At 53.5% G+C, this 15,937-nt stretch overlaps 1 protein-coding gene across 4 annotated transcripts in view; it reads right to left on the reverse strand.

Moving 5' to 3' along the window:
- Window positions 1-5,311: 5,311 nt before the first annotated feature.
- akap6 (A kinase (PRKA) anchor protein 6) overlaps window positions 5,312-15,937 on the reverse strand; it is a 93,348-nt gene continuing 82,722 nt past the window's right edge. For all 4 annotated transcript variants that reach the window (XM_078089183.1, XM_078089182.1, XM_078089184.1 and 1 more), the window contains 6 exons: window positions 15,740-15,823; window positions 15,430-15,582; window positions 10,380-13,028; window positions 9,173-10,071; window positions 8,490-8,551; window positions 5,312-7,455 (listed from right to left, as the gene is read on the reverse strand). In XM_078089183.1, coding sequence (XP_077945309.1) covers window positions 8,518-8,551; window positions 9,173-10,071; window positions 10,380-13,028; window positions 15,430-15,582; window positions 15,740-15,823 — 3,819 coding nt within the window. In that variant the 3' untranslated portion in view covers window positions 5,312-7,455; window positions 8,490-8,517. The remainder of the gene's footprint in view (window positions 7,456-8,489; window positions 8,552-9,172; window positions 10,072-10,379; window positions 13,029-15,429; window positions 15,583-15,739; window positions 15,824-15,937) is intronic.

Below are 15,937 nucleotides of genomic sequence, written 5' to 3' on the forward strand. Positions count from 1 at the left end.
GGAGGGAGGGAGGGAGGGGGGGGGGGCAATGACATGTGTGAGAGAGTGATACTGTGTCGGTATGCCGGTGTGCGCCTGCGTGTTTGCGCGCGTGTACGCCGTCCTCTGCTCTCGAGAGACATAGAGAGTGAGACATAGAGAGAGACATAGAGAGAGACATAGATAGAGACATAGAGAGAGACATAGAGAGTGAGACATAGAGAGAGACATAGAGCGTGAGACATAGAGCGAGTCTTCATCGGCAGTAAACTGGACTCAATATATAAATCATTTTATCAGAAGACGGACACGTTTCGTCCCTTTGATGTTGTCCGCGCGCCGCCGCCTCATTAAACTCTTGAAATGTTCCAAAAACTTTCACCACGTGCGACGGGAAGAAAGCGGGGGAACGGGTGGGGAAAAGGAGCGCACCTTCAGACCCGAGGCCAAAAGTCCCCGCAGGTGCGCGTCGAGTCCCGCGGACGCGTCGCCCCGGAACCAGCGGAGAGGTCCGCACGCGCACGAGAGGAGCGCGGCAGCGCGCTTTCAGGGAGTCACAGATTTATGGATCGTTGTCCTCGTCAGGTGAGCGTGCGCGTGCGCGTCAGGACCTTCCTCCCGCATCTGATCTCCGCGCGCACTGCAGCGCCGTGTGTGATCAGACTCCCGATACAGCGTCTCCCCCCCTCTCCCTCCCCCTCTCCCTCCCCCTCTCGCTTTCTGGCTTCACTAATAACCAGCAGTCCTCCCAAACAAAGCATCGCACTAATAAAACGTCCCGATTGAGCTGATTAAAGACCAATAAACAACGCGCGCGTGCACACGGCTCGTCCAGCGCCCAGCGGGCTCGCGCCCCAGAACCCCCCTAATGACATCAGATGAATCCAGACATGCTGGACCCCTTAAAGACACACACACACACACACACACATGACTCACGGGCTCATAATGTGTGTGTGTGTGTGTGTGTGTGTGTGTGTGTGTGTGTGTGTGTGTGTGTGTGTGTGTGTGTGTGTGTGTGTGTGTGTGTGTGTGTGTGTGTGTTTGTGTGTGTGTGTGTGTACTGGCTTCATTAGTGAACTGTGACCAGGTAAAGTACAGCAGACAGAATCGGGACAGTCAACCTGCTGTTGTCCCTCGGGAGACACACTCACATACACGGACACACACACCAAACACACAGACACACACTCCGTCTTTCTATAATAACAGAAGTCGTCTCTGAATCCGTCTCACGTGTTCATCGCTCATCTTGCTATAAAGACGGATTTCTCTGTCCCTGTCCTCACTGGGACAATGTGTCTCTGTGTCCTCGTCCCTGTCTTCACTGGGACAACGTGTCTCTGTGTCCTCGTCCCTGTCCTCACTGGGACAACGTGTCTCTGTGTCCTCGTCCCTGTCTTCACTGGAATAATGTGTCTCTGTGTCCTCGTCCCTGTCTTCACTGGGACAACGTGTCTCTGTGTCCTCGTCCCTGTCTTCACTGGGACAACGTGTCTCTGTGTCCTTATCCGTGTCTTCACTGGAACAATGTGTCTCTGTGTCCTCGTAGCTGTCCTCACTGAAACAATGTGTCTCTGTGTCCTCAACCCTGTCTTCACTGGAACAATGTGTCTCTGTGTCCTCGTCCCTGTCCTCACTGGGACAACGTGTCTCTGTGTCCTCGTCCCTGTCTTCACTGGAATAATGTGTCTCTGTGTCCTCGTCCCTGTCTTCACTGGGACAACGTGTCTCTGTGTCCTCGTCCCTGTCTTCACTTGAACAACGTGTCTCTGTGTCCTCGTCCCTGTCCTAACTGGGACCACAGGCTGCCGTGTCCTGTTGTCTTTTGTGTCTGAGACGTCGATACTAAATGTTGCGTGTGAGTGAGGACTAAATATGAGAAGATTTAGTTTTGTTTCGTGTCCTCGTGTCCCCGCTGAGGACACGAGGACACGGCTCATTTCAATCACACAATCTTTCTGATAAACTTGTCACCTTATTTTGAAGGACTGTAAGAGGAAACGCGTCTTCCGTCAGATGTCGTCTCCTCAACGCTCATCCTCCCCCACCCCCCCCACTATAATCCTACTAATAATGTCTCCCCTCTTCATATTTGCCCCTCTCCCCCGTGTTGATGGATGGGGTCAGGCCGCGGGGTCAAAGGTCAAACCGGAGCCTCGGCTCTCTGCTCCGCCGTCGTAATGCGAGCTGAAATATTAGTCTGAGGCGCCGACGAAGATGATGAATGAACTGCTGTGAGGAATTACAGACGGGCCTTCTGAAGACACACACACACACACATACACACACACACACACACACACACACACACACACACACACGCACGCACAAAGTTTCCGCCCTCGCTTCTTGGACGCACACACACGTCTCCTCATCTACACACCTACATATGCAAATGATTGATAACAGACATCAACTTCATGTCCTCACACACACACACACACACACACACACACACACACACACACACACACACACACACACACACACGCAGTATGCTAATGATCGATGGTGACATTATCATTTCTTTGTATTTATTCGGCCTGTCGCCGACTCGTATGAAATTGTTTTTTAAAAGCCTTCAGATGAGTCGTGGGGTCTCGTTAAAGAGGGTCTCAAACCGACGGTTCAACGTTCTCCACAATAAACTTCTACTTCAAAGTGGTGATCCTTTAAATCAAATCTCACTCTCAAGATGACTTACAACTGAGGGGATTTATTTCATACTTTTTACTTTTTACGGCCTTTGACCCTTGAGTTATTATTTTATTCCCTTTAAATTTATTTAATGATTTATTTCCACTTAATTCATTTATATGTATTTCTGTATGTGGAGATCATTAGTCCACATTATTGGTTATTGAACATGAGGGCATGAAGACGACTGCCAATAAAAACACCAAAGAAGAAGAAGACGTTATGACTGACAGCTCAAGTCATTCTTAGTTCAGTGTCACGTGTCAAAAGAACTTCTACAAACCGTGTTAAGTTTACGGTGCAAATCCTTTGGAAAGACGGTGGTTTCCGTTCAAATGAATAGATTTGTGGGGTGTATTTTAATCTGAAAATCCGTCCCTCAGAGAGAAGGTCCTTCGGTGGCGGCTCCAGAGGACTGACCTTCAAAATAAAGCGACTTTATCAACCGGTGAGTCACAAAAACAGAACAGAGTCTTCAGGAGCATCGAGAGAGAAAAAACCAGAGCACCAGTTTAATGGTTTAAAGTCACACTTTATTGGATCAGATTAAGACATTTAGGACGAGGAACCGTTGTCTCCTTGTCTCATTCTTCAGGGGACAGTGATTGATCGTTGATCGGGAGGAGGCGGAGTCAGCGTACTGCTGCTGAAGCATTTTAAAACGTGTCTCTTAAGCTCCGCCCTAAAGCGTCTCCTGCCTTATGGTCTATTACAGACCTGTCAATCAGCGTGTGGTCTGTTCATCACACATGGTGTTGTGTTTGAGACCCCCCCCCTGCCCCCCCCTGCCCCCCCCCCCCCCCCCCCTGCAGCCAGAGGAAACTTTGTGGCTCCTTCGATGCATCACGTGAACTCAGCTATCGAAGCCCTCCAGGACTTTGCTGTATTACGCGCGTCCCCCTAATGTGAGATCGGCTTATGTGCGAATCTGTTTTCAATCTCCCCTTTTCATTGAGCCCCCCCCCCCCCAACTACCCCCCCAACTACCCCCCCCCAGACTAAAGTGCATCATGGTGATGATGGAGGGAGGCTCCGCTCATCGGGGAGAAGAGGAGGGAGAATAAAGGAGGGATTGCAGGAGTCTTTCCGCAGCGCTAGGAGATCATTACGACAGTCGAGGAGATGCTTTACTCTGCGTGTGTGCGTGTGTGTGTGTGTGTCTGTGTGTGTGTGTGTATTGTGTGTTCCTCTTTGCCATCCAATGCAAAGCACGTCTCCTGCTTGCAGCTTTCTAATAACACAAACACCTTTAAAGGCGCTGATTGCATCCTGTGGTGTCACTTCTCCGACTACCGGAGGAACAAAGAACCTGACGAACACCGTGAAGCTAAGAGCGGCTGACCTTTGACCCCCCGAGGAACATCAACGGGAAACTTCACCACATTAAGAGGAGCGTTCATTGCATTAAAGAGCGGATGTCAATATGAAACCTGTTCTTTTGAGTTTGGATCCTTAGGGTTGAAATGCACGAGGTGAAGAAGACGTCCAAGTAGGACAAACCAACTGACAAGGAGACAGAGGACACGTGGTTTATGTCCACTGAGGATTGGACACAATCAGGGACAGAACAGCCAATCACAGGGGAGCAAACACACCAGGGCAGGAAGTGAAGAGGCAGGTGAATACAAAATAAAACCCTTTAATTCCTTGGTGTTTTAGATTTGTTCCGTGAACAATAGTATTACTGTTATAATTTGTATTATTGTTATAAATATTATATCTCACCAACTTAAAACTCAGTTTGTCTCTTTCCAAAAAGCTGCAGTTGTGTTTGCAGGAAACAAACAGAATTCTGTCGCTTGACTATGTGTGTAAACCCGTTTACTCTCCACAGGCCTCGCGTCGTCTTCACTTCATCCTCACGCTAAGTGGATTCATAAAGGCTAAAGGTCGTTGGGTCGACTCTCCTCCCACCTGCAGCAGCACAGACACGCTGTGACGTGGACGGAGACTTTCCATCCCGCCATTCGGGACGCCACCGAGGACGCCATCGAGGACGCCATCGAGGACGCCATCGAGGACGCCATCGAGGACGGGCTCGGCAATCAGGGACAAATTGGGCGTGCGTTGTGGGAGAGCTGCACCTTGGCATTCAGCGGAGGTGGACGCCACATCCAGGCTCCTCCCCCTCCTCCTCCTCCTCATCATCATCATCATCCATCTCCTCGTCTCCCACGCTGACCTCGTGCTGATGAAGTAAACATGAGGCGACGTCGTGTAATACGAGAGTGTGTCCACCATCACATCCAATCACCTCCTCCAGCTTTTCAATTGTACCTCATCGCCTCAGTTACCACTGTGTGTGTGTGTGTGTGTGTGTGTGTGTGTGTGCGTGTGTGCGTGTGTGTGTGTGCAGCCTGAGGAAAACAAAAGGTGTGATTAAGGGCAGAAATGAATCTCTGGGAGATCAGCGGATGTTAATGACGCTTCGTCTCTCACACAGATTTGAATACAAACGCCGGGATGAAGAAAAGATGATCGGAGACTTTTGACTCTTTTCAGACTCTTTCCAGAAGTTCTTCAAGAGAAAGTTCAACTTCTGGTCGCATGACGAGGACGAAGCACCTACATCCGACATTTACCTCTTTAACACGCTAACAACACGGAGGAGGAGCCAATGACAGAACGAGTCTTTCCCTTAAATGACGTTTATTGTTGTTGTACATCGTGGTTATCAGGGTCCATGCAGTCAAGCTCACTAAGAATAAACATGTTCCACATCACGGCTCACGCAGTTAAATAAACACAGACACGTATGTACACGAGCTCCTGGCGGCCATCTTTGCTGCATGTCTTTTGGTTTTCTTTAGTCGCCTTACTGGGGAAGCAGAGCAAGGCACACGATTACATGTGAGACCCGTAGGACCCTGCAACCCCCCGACCGGCAGGGTCCCGTCATGTGACCACAGTTTGCCCCTCGCTCGCCCCTCACTCTGTCGCTCGCCTCTCGCCCCTCGCCTTCGCTCACTCGCCCCTCACTCTCTCACCTCGCTCACTCGCCCCTCACTCGCTCGCCTTCGCTTGTTTGCCCCTCGCTCTCTCACCCCTCGCTCTCTCGCCCCTCACTCTCTCACCTCGCTCACTCGCCCCTCACTCGCTCGCCTTCGCTTGTTTGCCCCTCGCTCTCTCACCCCTCGCTCTCTCGCCCCTCGCTCTCTCACCTCGCTCTTTCGCCTCTCGCTCGCGCCTCCTTCCTTTGCCCCTCGCTCACCTCTCTCTCACTTGCCTTCGCTTATTTGCCCCTCTCGCTCGCCCCTCGCTCTCTCAGCCATCACTCTTTCTCCCCTCGCTCGTCCCCTCGCTCGTCTCGAATTTAAACCGAGTGACTTTGCTCCTCTTCAGATGAGGATTCATTGAGCATCCTCATGGCCTGAAGGTACCTTCATTGTTAAAGTTGTCCCTCAGCGACCTCCCCCCCCCCCCCCCCCCCTGATAAAAAGCGACCTTGCGAACTATCGTTGTTTCGCTTGACAAGTTGGAACGAAAACGAAGTGATCGGAGGACCAACATCAGGATTCTTTTCTTTTGGCTCGACGTCGTCGTGATGTTCTGCTATGTGAAGATACTTTGTCCCCTAATGACCTCACCGGGGGGGTCACGCTCAACTAAACGGTGTCACGTGTCGTGATACAAGAGTTCGCCCGCTGGCGTGTTAGCGTCTTTAAATACACTCAGCGTAGCTTTAGACAACACCGAGCTCCGTCTGTTCCTCAGCTTCACTGATGACGGCGTCTCCGTGGTTACGTGATGTTTGTGGTACGAGATATATTGAGCAAACTAACCGCAGGTCTGCAGAGGAAGAAGCTTGTGAGGGAAGATGTGGAAAGTAGAAGAAAAGGTTGCTCAGAATACGTTAAAGCTTCTTCAGTTGAAGCTGCATTCTGTGTGGTGACCAGCAGGGGGCGACTCCTCTGCTCCCATAGACGTCTATGAGGAAATGACTCTACTTCTCTGTAGTGACCAGCAGGGGGCGACTCCTCTGCTCCCATAGACGTCTATGAGGAAATGACTCTACTTCTCTGTAGTGACCAGCAGGGGGCGACTCCTCTGCTCCCATAGACGTCTATGAGGAAATGACTCTACTTCTCTGTAGTGACCAGCAGGGGGCGACTCCTCTGCTCCCATAGACGTCTATGAGGAAATGACTCTACTTCTCTCTTGATTGACAGGTCTCTACCATATGTGGTCACTTCCTGTTTCGTGAGTAGGTAACGTACTACACAAAGGAGTAACAGAACTAGTCGTTCTGCCCCCTGCTGGTCAGTTAATGCAGCGAAATATAGAAAACTAATCTCATTAATATTAAGCGTGTTTTGTGAGACGTGTTTAGTTTTATCTGCACTGATCAATCAAATGTCGGAAGGAAATACGTGAACATGACAGCTTTGATTTGACGACCTGTTGATTATAACCACAGCTAGGCAGCTAGCTGACTAGCGAGCTAGCTGTGTACGTTCATCTTTACCCAGAGTGCATCTGTGAGTCGACCAGCTGATCTCAGTCAGCTCAACGCTTCTTCTCTGCTTCTCGTGAATGAAGAAATGAATCATAATTAGATGAAGCAGATTCTGAACGTAGATTTTTGTTTTTCTTTGCTGAGTTGATTCTTTTTAGAAACATAAAGATTCAACTGTAATCCATTTAAATCGTATCCCTCCTGTTTAAAGGTGTAATGATGAGATGTTCTGCTCCTACATTGTTCTAGTTATTATCATTAAACTGTAATTTCTCCCTCACAGCTGGATCCTGGAGGCTCCGGGTCCGTACAGGAAGTGTCTGTGGGGAGAAGGGGGGAGGGGGGGGAGACGGGAAGCCATTAATCTCTCTGATGTTGGTTCTTGCTGGTTTGTCTCGGTCCTCATGGAGACCCGGTGGTTCTGGTCCTTTTTCTGGTCTATAGACTATATATATCCCCCCCCCCCATCCTGTGTTCTGCTGCAGACCTTCTGCTGTCTGGGTCACAGAGCGCATCATGAGCCGCATTCATGATTGCTTTAATTGCACCTGTGTGTGCAGAGTGTGCGATTGTTTGTGTGTGTCTGTAAGTGAACAGGTGGGCTGGACTGGGGCACGCCACGGGGGTCAGGACCAGCTGTACGCATCGCCAATATGATGAGTGTGTGTGTGTGCGTGTGTGTGTGTGTGTGAGCAGAGCTTGGTTTTGTACTTTCATGCATCTGTGTGCAGGCATGTTTGTCCTCTGATGTGTGTGTGTGTGTGTGTGTGTGTGTGTGTGTGTGTGCGCGTGTGTGTGTGTCTGTGTGTGTGTGTGCGTGTCTAACCTGCAGCTGTTGGGCTGTCAGCTTCTACCTGGACTCCCGTGCCCTGCCCTCAGGTGTGTGTGTGTTTAGGGGCAGTAGGTTTTGCTGAGCCCTGGAGGCGCCCATAGGGCGCCACATCACACACACACACACACACACACACAGACACACACACACACACACACACACACAGAGACACACACACACACACACACACACACAGACACATGCACACACACACACACACACACTGACACAAACACACACGCAGACACGCACAGACACACAGACACATGCACACACACACACACACACACACACAGACACACACACACACACACACACACACAGACACATGCACACACACACACACACACACACTGACACACACACACACACACACACACACATACTGACACACACACACACACACGCAGACACGCACACACAAACACTACAAGATGAACCCAACCTGCTTTATGTCGGTGTGTGTCAGTGTGTGTGTGTGTGTGTGTGTGTGTGTGTGTGTGTGTGTGTGTGTTGACCTACCCCCCCCTTCTTGCTCCTGGAGGAGTTCTCATTGAAGCTTTTGACCTCCTGCTGGCGGCAGACTGAGAGGAAATGAAGACAGACGTCGTAAGTCACCAGAAGAGATGCATTGTGGGCAAAGCGTGTGCGACAAAAATTTGTAAACTGGCATCAAAAGGCAAAAAAGGTCAAAAAGATCTACGTGAAATAAAGAAAATGTCTCTATAGTGAGAAAATGTCCAAACTAAACTAAAAACACACAAAGACAATCGGGTCAACATGAACAACGTCGGGCGGTAAAACTACGTTCTTCTTCAGCGGAAAACCCCAAATAAACTAATTGGCACAAAGAAATAAGAACAGTTTAAAAACACAGTAATTCATTAACAGTTCTGAGCAAAATCACAGCAATTAGGACCTAATTGGGGGCTTAGAAGGAGGTGGAGAAAAGAAGAAGAGGAAGACATTGAGGAGGTGATGAAGAAGAGACAATGACAAGAAGCAAAAAGAAGGAGCAGAAAGACATGAGGAGGAGGAGGAGGAGGATGAAGAGGAGAAGGGGAAAGGGATAAAGAGGATGAAGTGGAGGTGGAGAATGGAAATGAGAGGGAGGCCTCATTACATTCCCGCCTGCTGAAGGCCTCGGCCCGGACTAACACCTGGAGTGGAGGTCTCGCGGCCCGTGTAGCGCATGGGGCTAATACCTGCTCCTGTGCCGCAGTCCTCGCTTCCCGCTTCGCTCGCCGGGGATCCGCCCCTCCTCGCCTGGCCCCCCGCCCCCCCTATCGGCCTCCCTCATCGCCGAGCAGTTCATTTGGGGATTACTGCGCGTGGCGGCGGCCGGCTCTTTTGAGGGATTTGTAGCGGAGCCGCAGACACTTATCTCGGTCATTACGGCGCCCATATTGGATCGGGGCGTCTTAGCATCTGCCAGACATGCGGCGGTGGAGGAGTCCATCGGGGGGGGGACGCGCGCCCGGGGATTAAGATAAGGAGGCCCCTCATTACGACTCCTCTCCTCCCGCGCCGCGCCGCCTGCTCCTCCAGCGACATCACACAGGAGGCGCAGGTCCTCACCTCGCGAGGGAGGCGGGGCGGTGGGGAGGGAGGGAGGGACGGAGCCGGGCCACCGCAGGGGGGCGGAGGGCGAGCTGCAGCGAGGCTGAAGGAAAGGAGAGGAGGAGGAGGAGGAGGAGAGGCCGGACGCTGGGAACAGAAAGTCCCCCGAGGGGGACGGGGGAGCCGGGCCGGTCCCCGGCTCGTAGGCGGGGGCCGTGGGGGACGGGGGAGCCGGGCCGAGGGGGAGACCCGGCGACTTCTTGGGGAGGGCCATGCTGTAGCAGAGCGGCGGGCCCAGGTACACCTCCTCCGTGCAGGCCGTGAACAGAGTCTCCTCGTCCCGGATGTCCGGGCTGGGGGGCGGGGACGCGGCGGGGACGCCCCGCGGCTCGGGGCTCGGACCTCCGTACGGCGCCGGGGACGAGCTCCCGTCCTCGGAGCACCGGCTCACTTCGCCGCAGTCGCTGTCGTGAGAGGAGAGAGACAGGTAGGAGTAGAAGTCTCCCTTCCTCAGGTGGAGAGGCCGGTGGGAGTGCTGGAGGACCTGGGGGGGAGAAAAGGGGGAGGAGGGGGGAGAAAGGTCTGTTTTGTTTCATTTAAAACATTGTTTCTGCTCATTCCTGCGTAACCTTCTGTGGACAGAAATGTGTCTGATCCTTTTATTAACAGATGTTTTCCACGAGGAGCAAAAGTTTTCTGCCCGATTTTCTTTTTTAGAAATAGTGAAAATGAATAATTTCTGTTGACGAGACTTTTCACTCCTCGTGGATTCATCTGCATGAGAGAGCACCGTGCACCTCCGTCACCTCCGTCACCCTCATCCCCTCCCGCACGGAGTTCTTGTGTTCCTACCTTGTCTCTGATGTGGGACAGCGGGGGGAGCGGCGCCCGGTCCGGCTCTTCCGGTGGCGACTCTTTGCTCTTCAGAGCGAGCGACGTCATGTCGATGATCTCCATCACAAAGTCGTGCACGTTCTCCTTCGGCTCGCCGCTGCACGGCAGGGGGGAGGAGGGCGAGGAGGGCGAGGGGAGGCGGCCGCAGCAGGAGGGGTGAGAGCTGTGGCGTTTCTTGGGAGGCAGGGAGGACTTCCTGTCCCGGACTTGGCTCCTCGTCTCCTCCTTCACAAAAGAGGAGAACTTGAACTTCTCCTGGCTGGTGATGGCCTTGCGCCCTCCGCCGCGGAATGCATCGTGGGACCTGCAGTCCTCCAGGGGCGAGAGGGAGGGAGGCGAGGGGAGGGAGGAGCTGTGGCAGGCCAGCTCCCCTCTCAGCTGTCCCACCAGGGAGGAGGCGCATTTGGAGAAGAAGGGGAGCATCTTGCTGGTGGAGCTGGACTCTTGAGCTGACTCTGCGGCCATGAAGACGTAAGACCCCCTCGGCGCCCCGCCCCTTTTGGCGAAGACGCTGGCCTCCTCTCGGAGGAGCTCGTCGTCCTCGTCCTTCGCCGGGGAGCCGCTCTGCTCCACGTTCCCGTTCTCCACGTCGTCCACATAATGGCTGATGAGGCTCCTGGCAGCGTTCCTGCAGTTCTCCTCCTCCTCCTCCTCCTGCTCTCTTTGGCTTTGGCCGTTGGTTTCCGTTGATTTGGCGCGGTTGGGAAAGCGGCGAGAGGAGGAGGTGAAGGCGGAGGGCGGGTAGGTACCGCACTGCAGCTCGTCCCTGAGCACCGCCTCCGTTTTAGAGGAGGAGGAGGAGGAGGAGGAGGCCCGGGGAAATCGGATCCAACTCTGCAGCTCCCTCTTCATGTACTCCAGCCCCAGGACGTACGACCCCTCCATCTCCTCCTCCTCGTCACCGGAAGAGGCGCTGCTCAACCTTTGGCCGTGCTCCTCCTCTCCGTCTCGAACGCCAAGCTCCTCCTCGGTGAGGGTAAGCGTGGAGGAGGAGAGGAGGTCGCTGTCGTCCTCGTCGGTGCACGCCGACGAGCACGAGACGTTGACCAGGAGGCTCAGGCTGGCCGCGTCCGCCTCCTCTGTGCCGTGCGCTCCCTGGGCATTTCTGTGGCATCGTCTCCCGCAGGAGCCGGCATTGGCGTTGGGGGAGGGGGCGGGGTCCGGGAGGAGGAGCTGGAGGCGGCGCCGTTGACTGCGGAGCGTGGCAAAGTCCTCGGAGCCCAGGGACGAGTCCTCGGTGCTGCTCAGCTCCGTCAGCGACGCCGTGGCCGAGCTCTCGTTGACGAGGGACGGCGGCCCTCTCCTCGAGGAGCCCAACACCCCGGAGAGAGGGAGGCGCCGGCCGCCAAGGGACGGCGAGGAGGCGATGCCGCACCGCGGCAGGGAGCCGCTCCGCAGTGTCATGTCGGACACGCTGCGGGTCATCTTCTCCCCCAGGGGGCTCTGGATGTCCTCTAGGCGTTTCAGAAGGTCCAGGGTCCTCCGGCTGAGCTCCCCGGAGGACGGCTCTCCTTCCTCCCCTGGTGCGCCTCCTTCGGGATCCCCGAGGCTGGCGGGCCCGTCGCTGGTCTCTGCGGCGCCGCGGCCCGGGATCAGGCAGCTCTCCAGGGAGGCGCTGCGATGCAGCGGCTCCTTGGGGGGAAACAGCTCCAAGCCAAGAGCCAGGAGGGACTCCAAGGAGGAGCCCTGGGAGAACACAGGGCTGGTCGCCTGGCAACGGAGAGCAGGAGGAGTCGGCAAGCCGGTGAACGGGTCCGCTCTGACCTCCTCGGACTCGCTACGGGGAGTAGAGGCCTTGGAGGCGGGTGTGTCTCCCACTTCACAGTCGGCGGGAGTCAGGATCCCTTGCCCGTTGATTAGGACCTCCACCGCCTCGCCTCCCTCCCTCCTGTTCCTCCTCCTTTTCTCCTCCTCTCGGTTCCTTCTGCTCTCATCCCTCCTCTTTCCTTTCTCCTTCATGTTCTCCTGCTTCTTGCGTCTGTGGTTGTGCTCGGTGGCGGCGTGCGGAACCACACAAGTCCCTCCAACTGTTTCCAACTTGCTTTGCTCCTCCTCCTCCTCCTCCTCCTCCTCCTCCTCCTCCTCCTTGCTCCCTGTGTCACTGACAATGCCGCTCTCGCTCTCCGACCGCCGGCCGCCGGCCGACTGGCCGCTCCCTCTGCCGCTCTCGCTCCCGCCCTCCGGCTGCCCCGCCACGCCGCCCCGCCCAATGCTCGGGGTCGCACCTCCCAGGAGGTCCGGGAGGGATTCCATGGAGGAGAAGGAGGAGTCCTTGCTGGCGCTCTTCAGCAGGAGCTGCTGCTGCTTCCTTGCTCCCGACTCCGGCCCCGTGGAGGAGGCGCGGCGAGGAAGGCGAGGCTGGCTGTAGAGCTCCACCGTGTGGAGGCTGTACACCTGGTAGACGTTCCTGCCGCCCCGAGGGGGCGGCGTGGCGTCGGGCCGGGCCTCCTCCTGGGAGGAGGAGGTGGTGGATCGGACGGACGCATTCGGCTGTGCGGCGGCCATGTCGGTCTCGTCCCACTCCCACGAGTCGTCTGCTGGACCGACCGGAACCGGGGTGATCTGACGGAGGTCCACGAGACCTGGTTCCAGAGCGCCGCCAGGAACCTGCAGACAGATGAGGAGGAGGAGGAGGAGGAGGAGGAGGAGGAGGAAGAGGAGGAGAACCGGGTGAAGTGTTTTCTTTGAGGTCCACCCTCTCAGGGACACTTCGTCGAGCCTGGGATCGAGCGTCTGACCTTGAGGACCCGGCCGCATGGGAACCCTCTTTTACTAAAAAGCCTTAGCATGGTCTAAGCGTGTGTTACATGAACTGTGTTTGGCTCCGCCTCCTGGGCGGGTCTCGGACCAGCAGTAACCCCCCCCCTGCCAACCTGGCCATAAGCTGTTGTGAAGTTACTGAAATGAGATAAATTACAAATGTGAATTATAAACAAGGTTTCCTGGGTCATCAAATACTCCATCTGATTGGTTTAGGCTGATTGATGGCCCCGCCCCTTGTTAGAAATCCATTACACTCACATTGGCGCACACACGCAGAGCTGGTCTAATAGATTAATAGGCTATGAATGGATGAAGTTGTTAACGAGCAGTTTGTGTAACAACGTCTGCGGAGGGATTCTTGTGTCTAAGCATATTTTTAGGCTTTTCATTACGTATTTACTTTGAGTTTCTGACTCGTTTCTGAATAATTCATCACTTTGTTCCTCAGTGGAATCATTCGTGTTGAGATTTATGAGCAAATCTTCTTGTTTTTTGTTTTTTTTAAATGATCCCAGAACGTGTTGTTTCTATTTAGTTATTTAAACGGAGTCTCGGACGCGTTTGGAAGAGAGAACATGAGCCCGGAGAATAAAAACATCTCTCACTTTAGATGATGACAGAGAGCCGCATCTTCACACACATTTGACCTTGAGACATAAAGTGTGTCTTTGTCTTGTGTGTTGCTGGTTTAGCTGCTTGTTAGCTTAGCATCTGATGGACATGATTCAAACTGCTGCTAAACGGGTTTCATGGTGGGCGGCTTCACGGACAGAACATCAATAATACACGTATAATACATACAATCATACCAGGACGCAGGTCACATGACACGACAGGAAGTGAAGGAGGGACGAGGAACACACACACACACACACACACACACACACACACACACACACATCGGAGTGTGGAAACGTGCACATCAGCAGCCGTTTGATGTAGAATAATTTACACAAACACTCTTTCAAACGCACACACACACACACACACACACACACAGATCGTTTTATCACTGAGAAGTGTTCATTTATAAACTAAACCAGCCAGATGAATGATTCTCTCTTTCCCTGCACTTTATTCTCCCCCTCTCTCCCCCTCTCTCTCCTTTTCTTTTATTCTGCTCTCATCTCCAGAAGAAGTGAAATTACTCTCCAGTCAGGCAGCGAGGTCAAAGTGTCCGACCTCTGTTATTTGTCTTCTGTGTGTGTGTGTGTGTGTGTGTGTGTCTGTGTGTGTGTGTGTGTGTGTGTGTGTAAGACACACAACCTATGACTCTTAGTCTGTGTTGTAATCTCACATCGAGAAGTAGAACATTCTCTACTTTCTTTGCCACATTGAGCTCTTATCACATCGCTATCTGTAAATCAATGGCAATCGTTACATCGTCTTAGTGTGTGTGTGTGTGTGTGTGTGTGTGTGTGTGTGTGTGTGTGTGTGTGTACGTAAAACCAAACAATTGACCCCCAATCAAATTCACGTCTCAATAGAACCATTTTTTTCACAATAAAAAATCCATCAGAGCCTCACTCAGCTAAGCCCCCCCCCCTCCCCTGTTCTCCCCCCCTCTGTTCTCCCTCTCTGTGGTCACCCCGAGGTAACAGATTAGTTTCTATCCTCCGTCTCTCCGGTGATGAAGCCGTGAGGCCGGTTGGAGATCAGTCCATTGATCGATCTTATCACACCGGCTCACAACCTTAGTTTCAGGTATTCATGGTGACCTCTGACCTTTCCCTCTAGCACCTCCAGAATGACTCGATGGCGTCAGTGAACATCCATTCATGTTGAAACTAGAGACTGAGACCATAAACTCGTGTTTACAATGTTTACTGAGGGAATAAATCAAGAGAGAAGAAGAGTCATTTCCTCATAGACGTCTATGGGAGCAGAGGAGTCGCCCCCTGCTGGTCACTACAGAGAAGTAGAGTCATTTCCTCATAGACGTCTATGGGAGCAGAGGAGTCGCCCCCTGCTGGTCACTACAGAGAAGTAGAGTCATTTCCTCATAGACGTCTATGGGAGCAGAGGAGTCGCCCCCTGCTGGTCACTACAGAGAATGCAGCTTTAACACATGAAGCTCTGACTTCGCTTACTTAGATTTGACTGAGAACAATGAATGTGTCAAATGTATAAACATGGATGTAATGTGAAAATAACGTTCCCTCAAGGAAGAACAACACGGGTCCAAGAACCGGCCTTTGAGTCAGAAGAGCGGGGGGTGGGGGGGGGGGGGTCAGCGCGCTCTAACCTGCGTCTCTCCCAGCTGCCTCCTCAGTCTGTTCTGCCACTGTAGCGCCTGCATCACGATCGCCTCCCACCTCCTCTCCAGGTTGATCGACAGCAGCTGCAGGGCCTCCCGGTGCTGCTCCGCCTCGGGGCCCACCTCCGCCATGGGGCCCGACTGTCCCGGGCCGTGTGGGGTGGCGGAGAGAGGGGGTTTAGTCAGGGGTTACAGGGGCGGTTATCACGCTAATCATATGATGACACGTGAAGCACGGAGATGATGATGAAGTCAGAGGTGGAGGTGGAGGTGAAGGTCTTCGTTGATTTTTACCCACCTGGCTTTGCTGCAGAAGCTTCTGGCAGAGCTTCAGGACCGAGGCGACTCCGCGGCGCCGAGCTCGCACCTCACAACACAAAGACTGGGGGAGGAAACGGAGGAGGAGAAGTCAGTGATTTACCTCCACGCCTGCTCCTGCTCCTCAAACCATCGTCATCAGTGACGAAAAGGTTCTAATAAAGCGGGAGGATCCTTC

Source organism: Gasterosteus aculeatus, chromosome 15, assembly GCF_964276395.1.
Source record: "Gasterosteus aculeatus chromosome 15, fGasAcu3.hap1.1, whole genome shotgun sequence".
NCBI lineage: Eukaryota > Metazoa > Chordata > Actinopteri > Perciformes > Gasterosteidae > Gasterosteus > Gasterosteus aculeatus.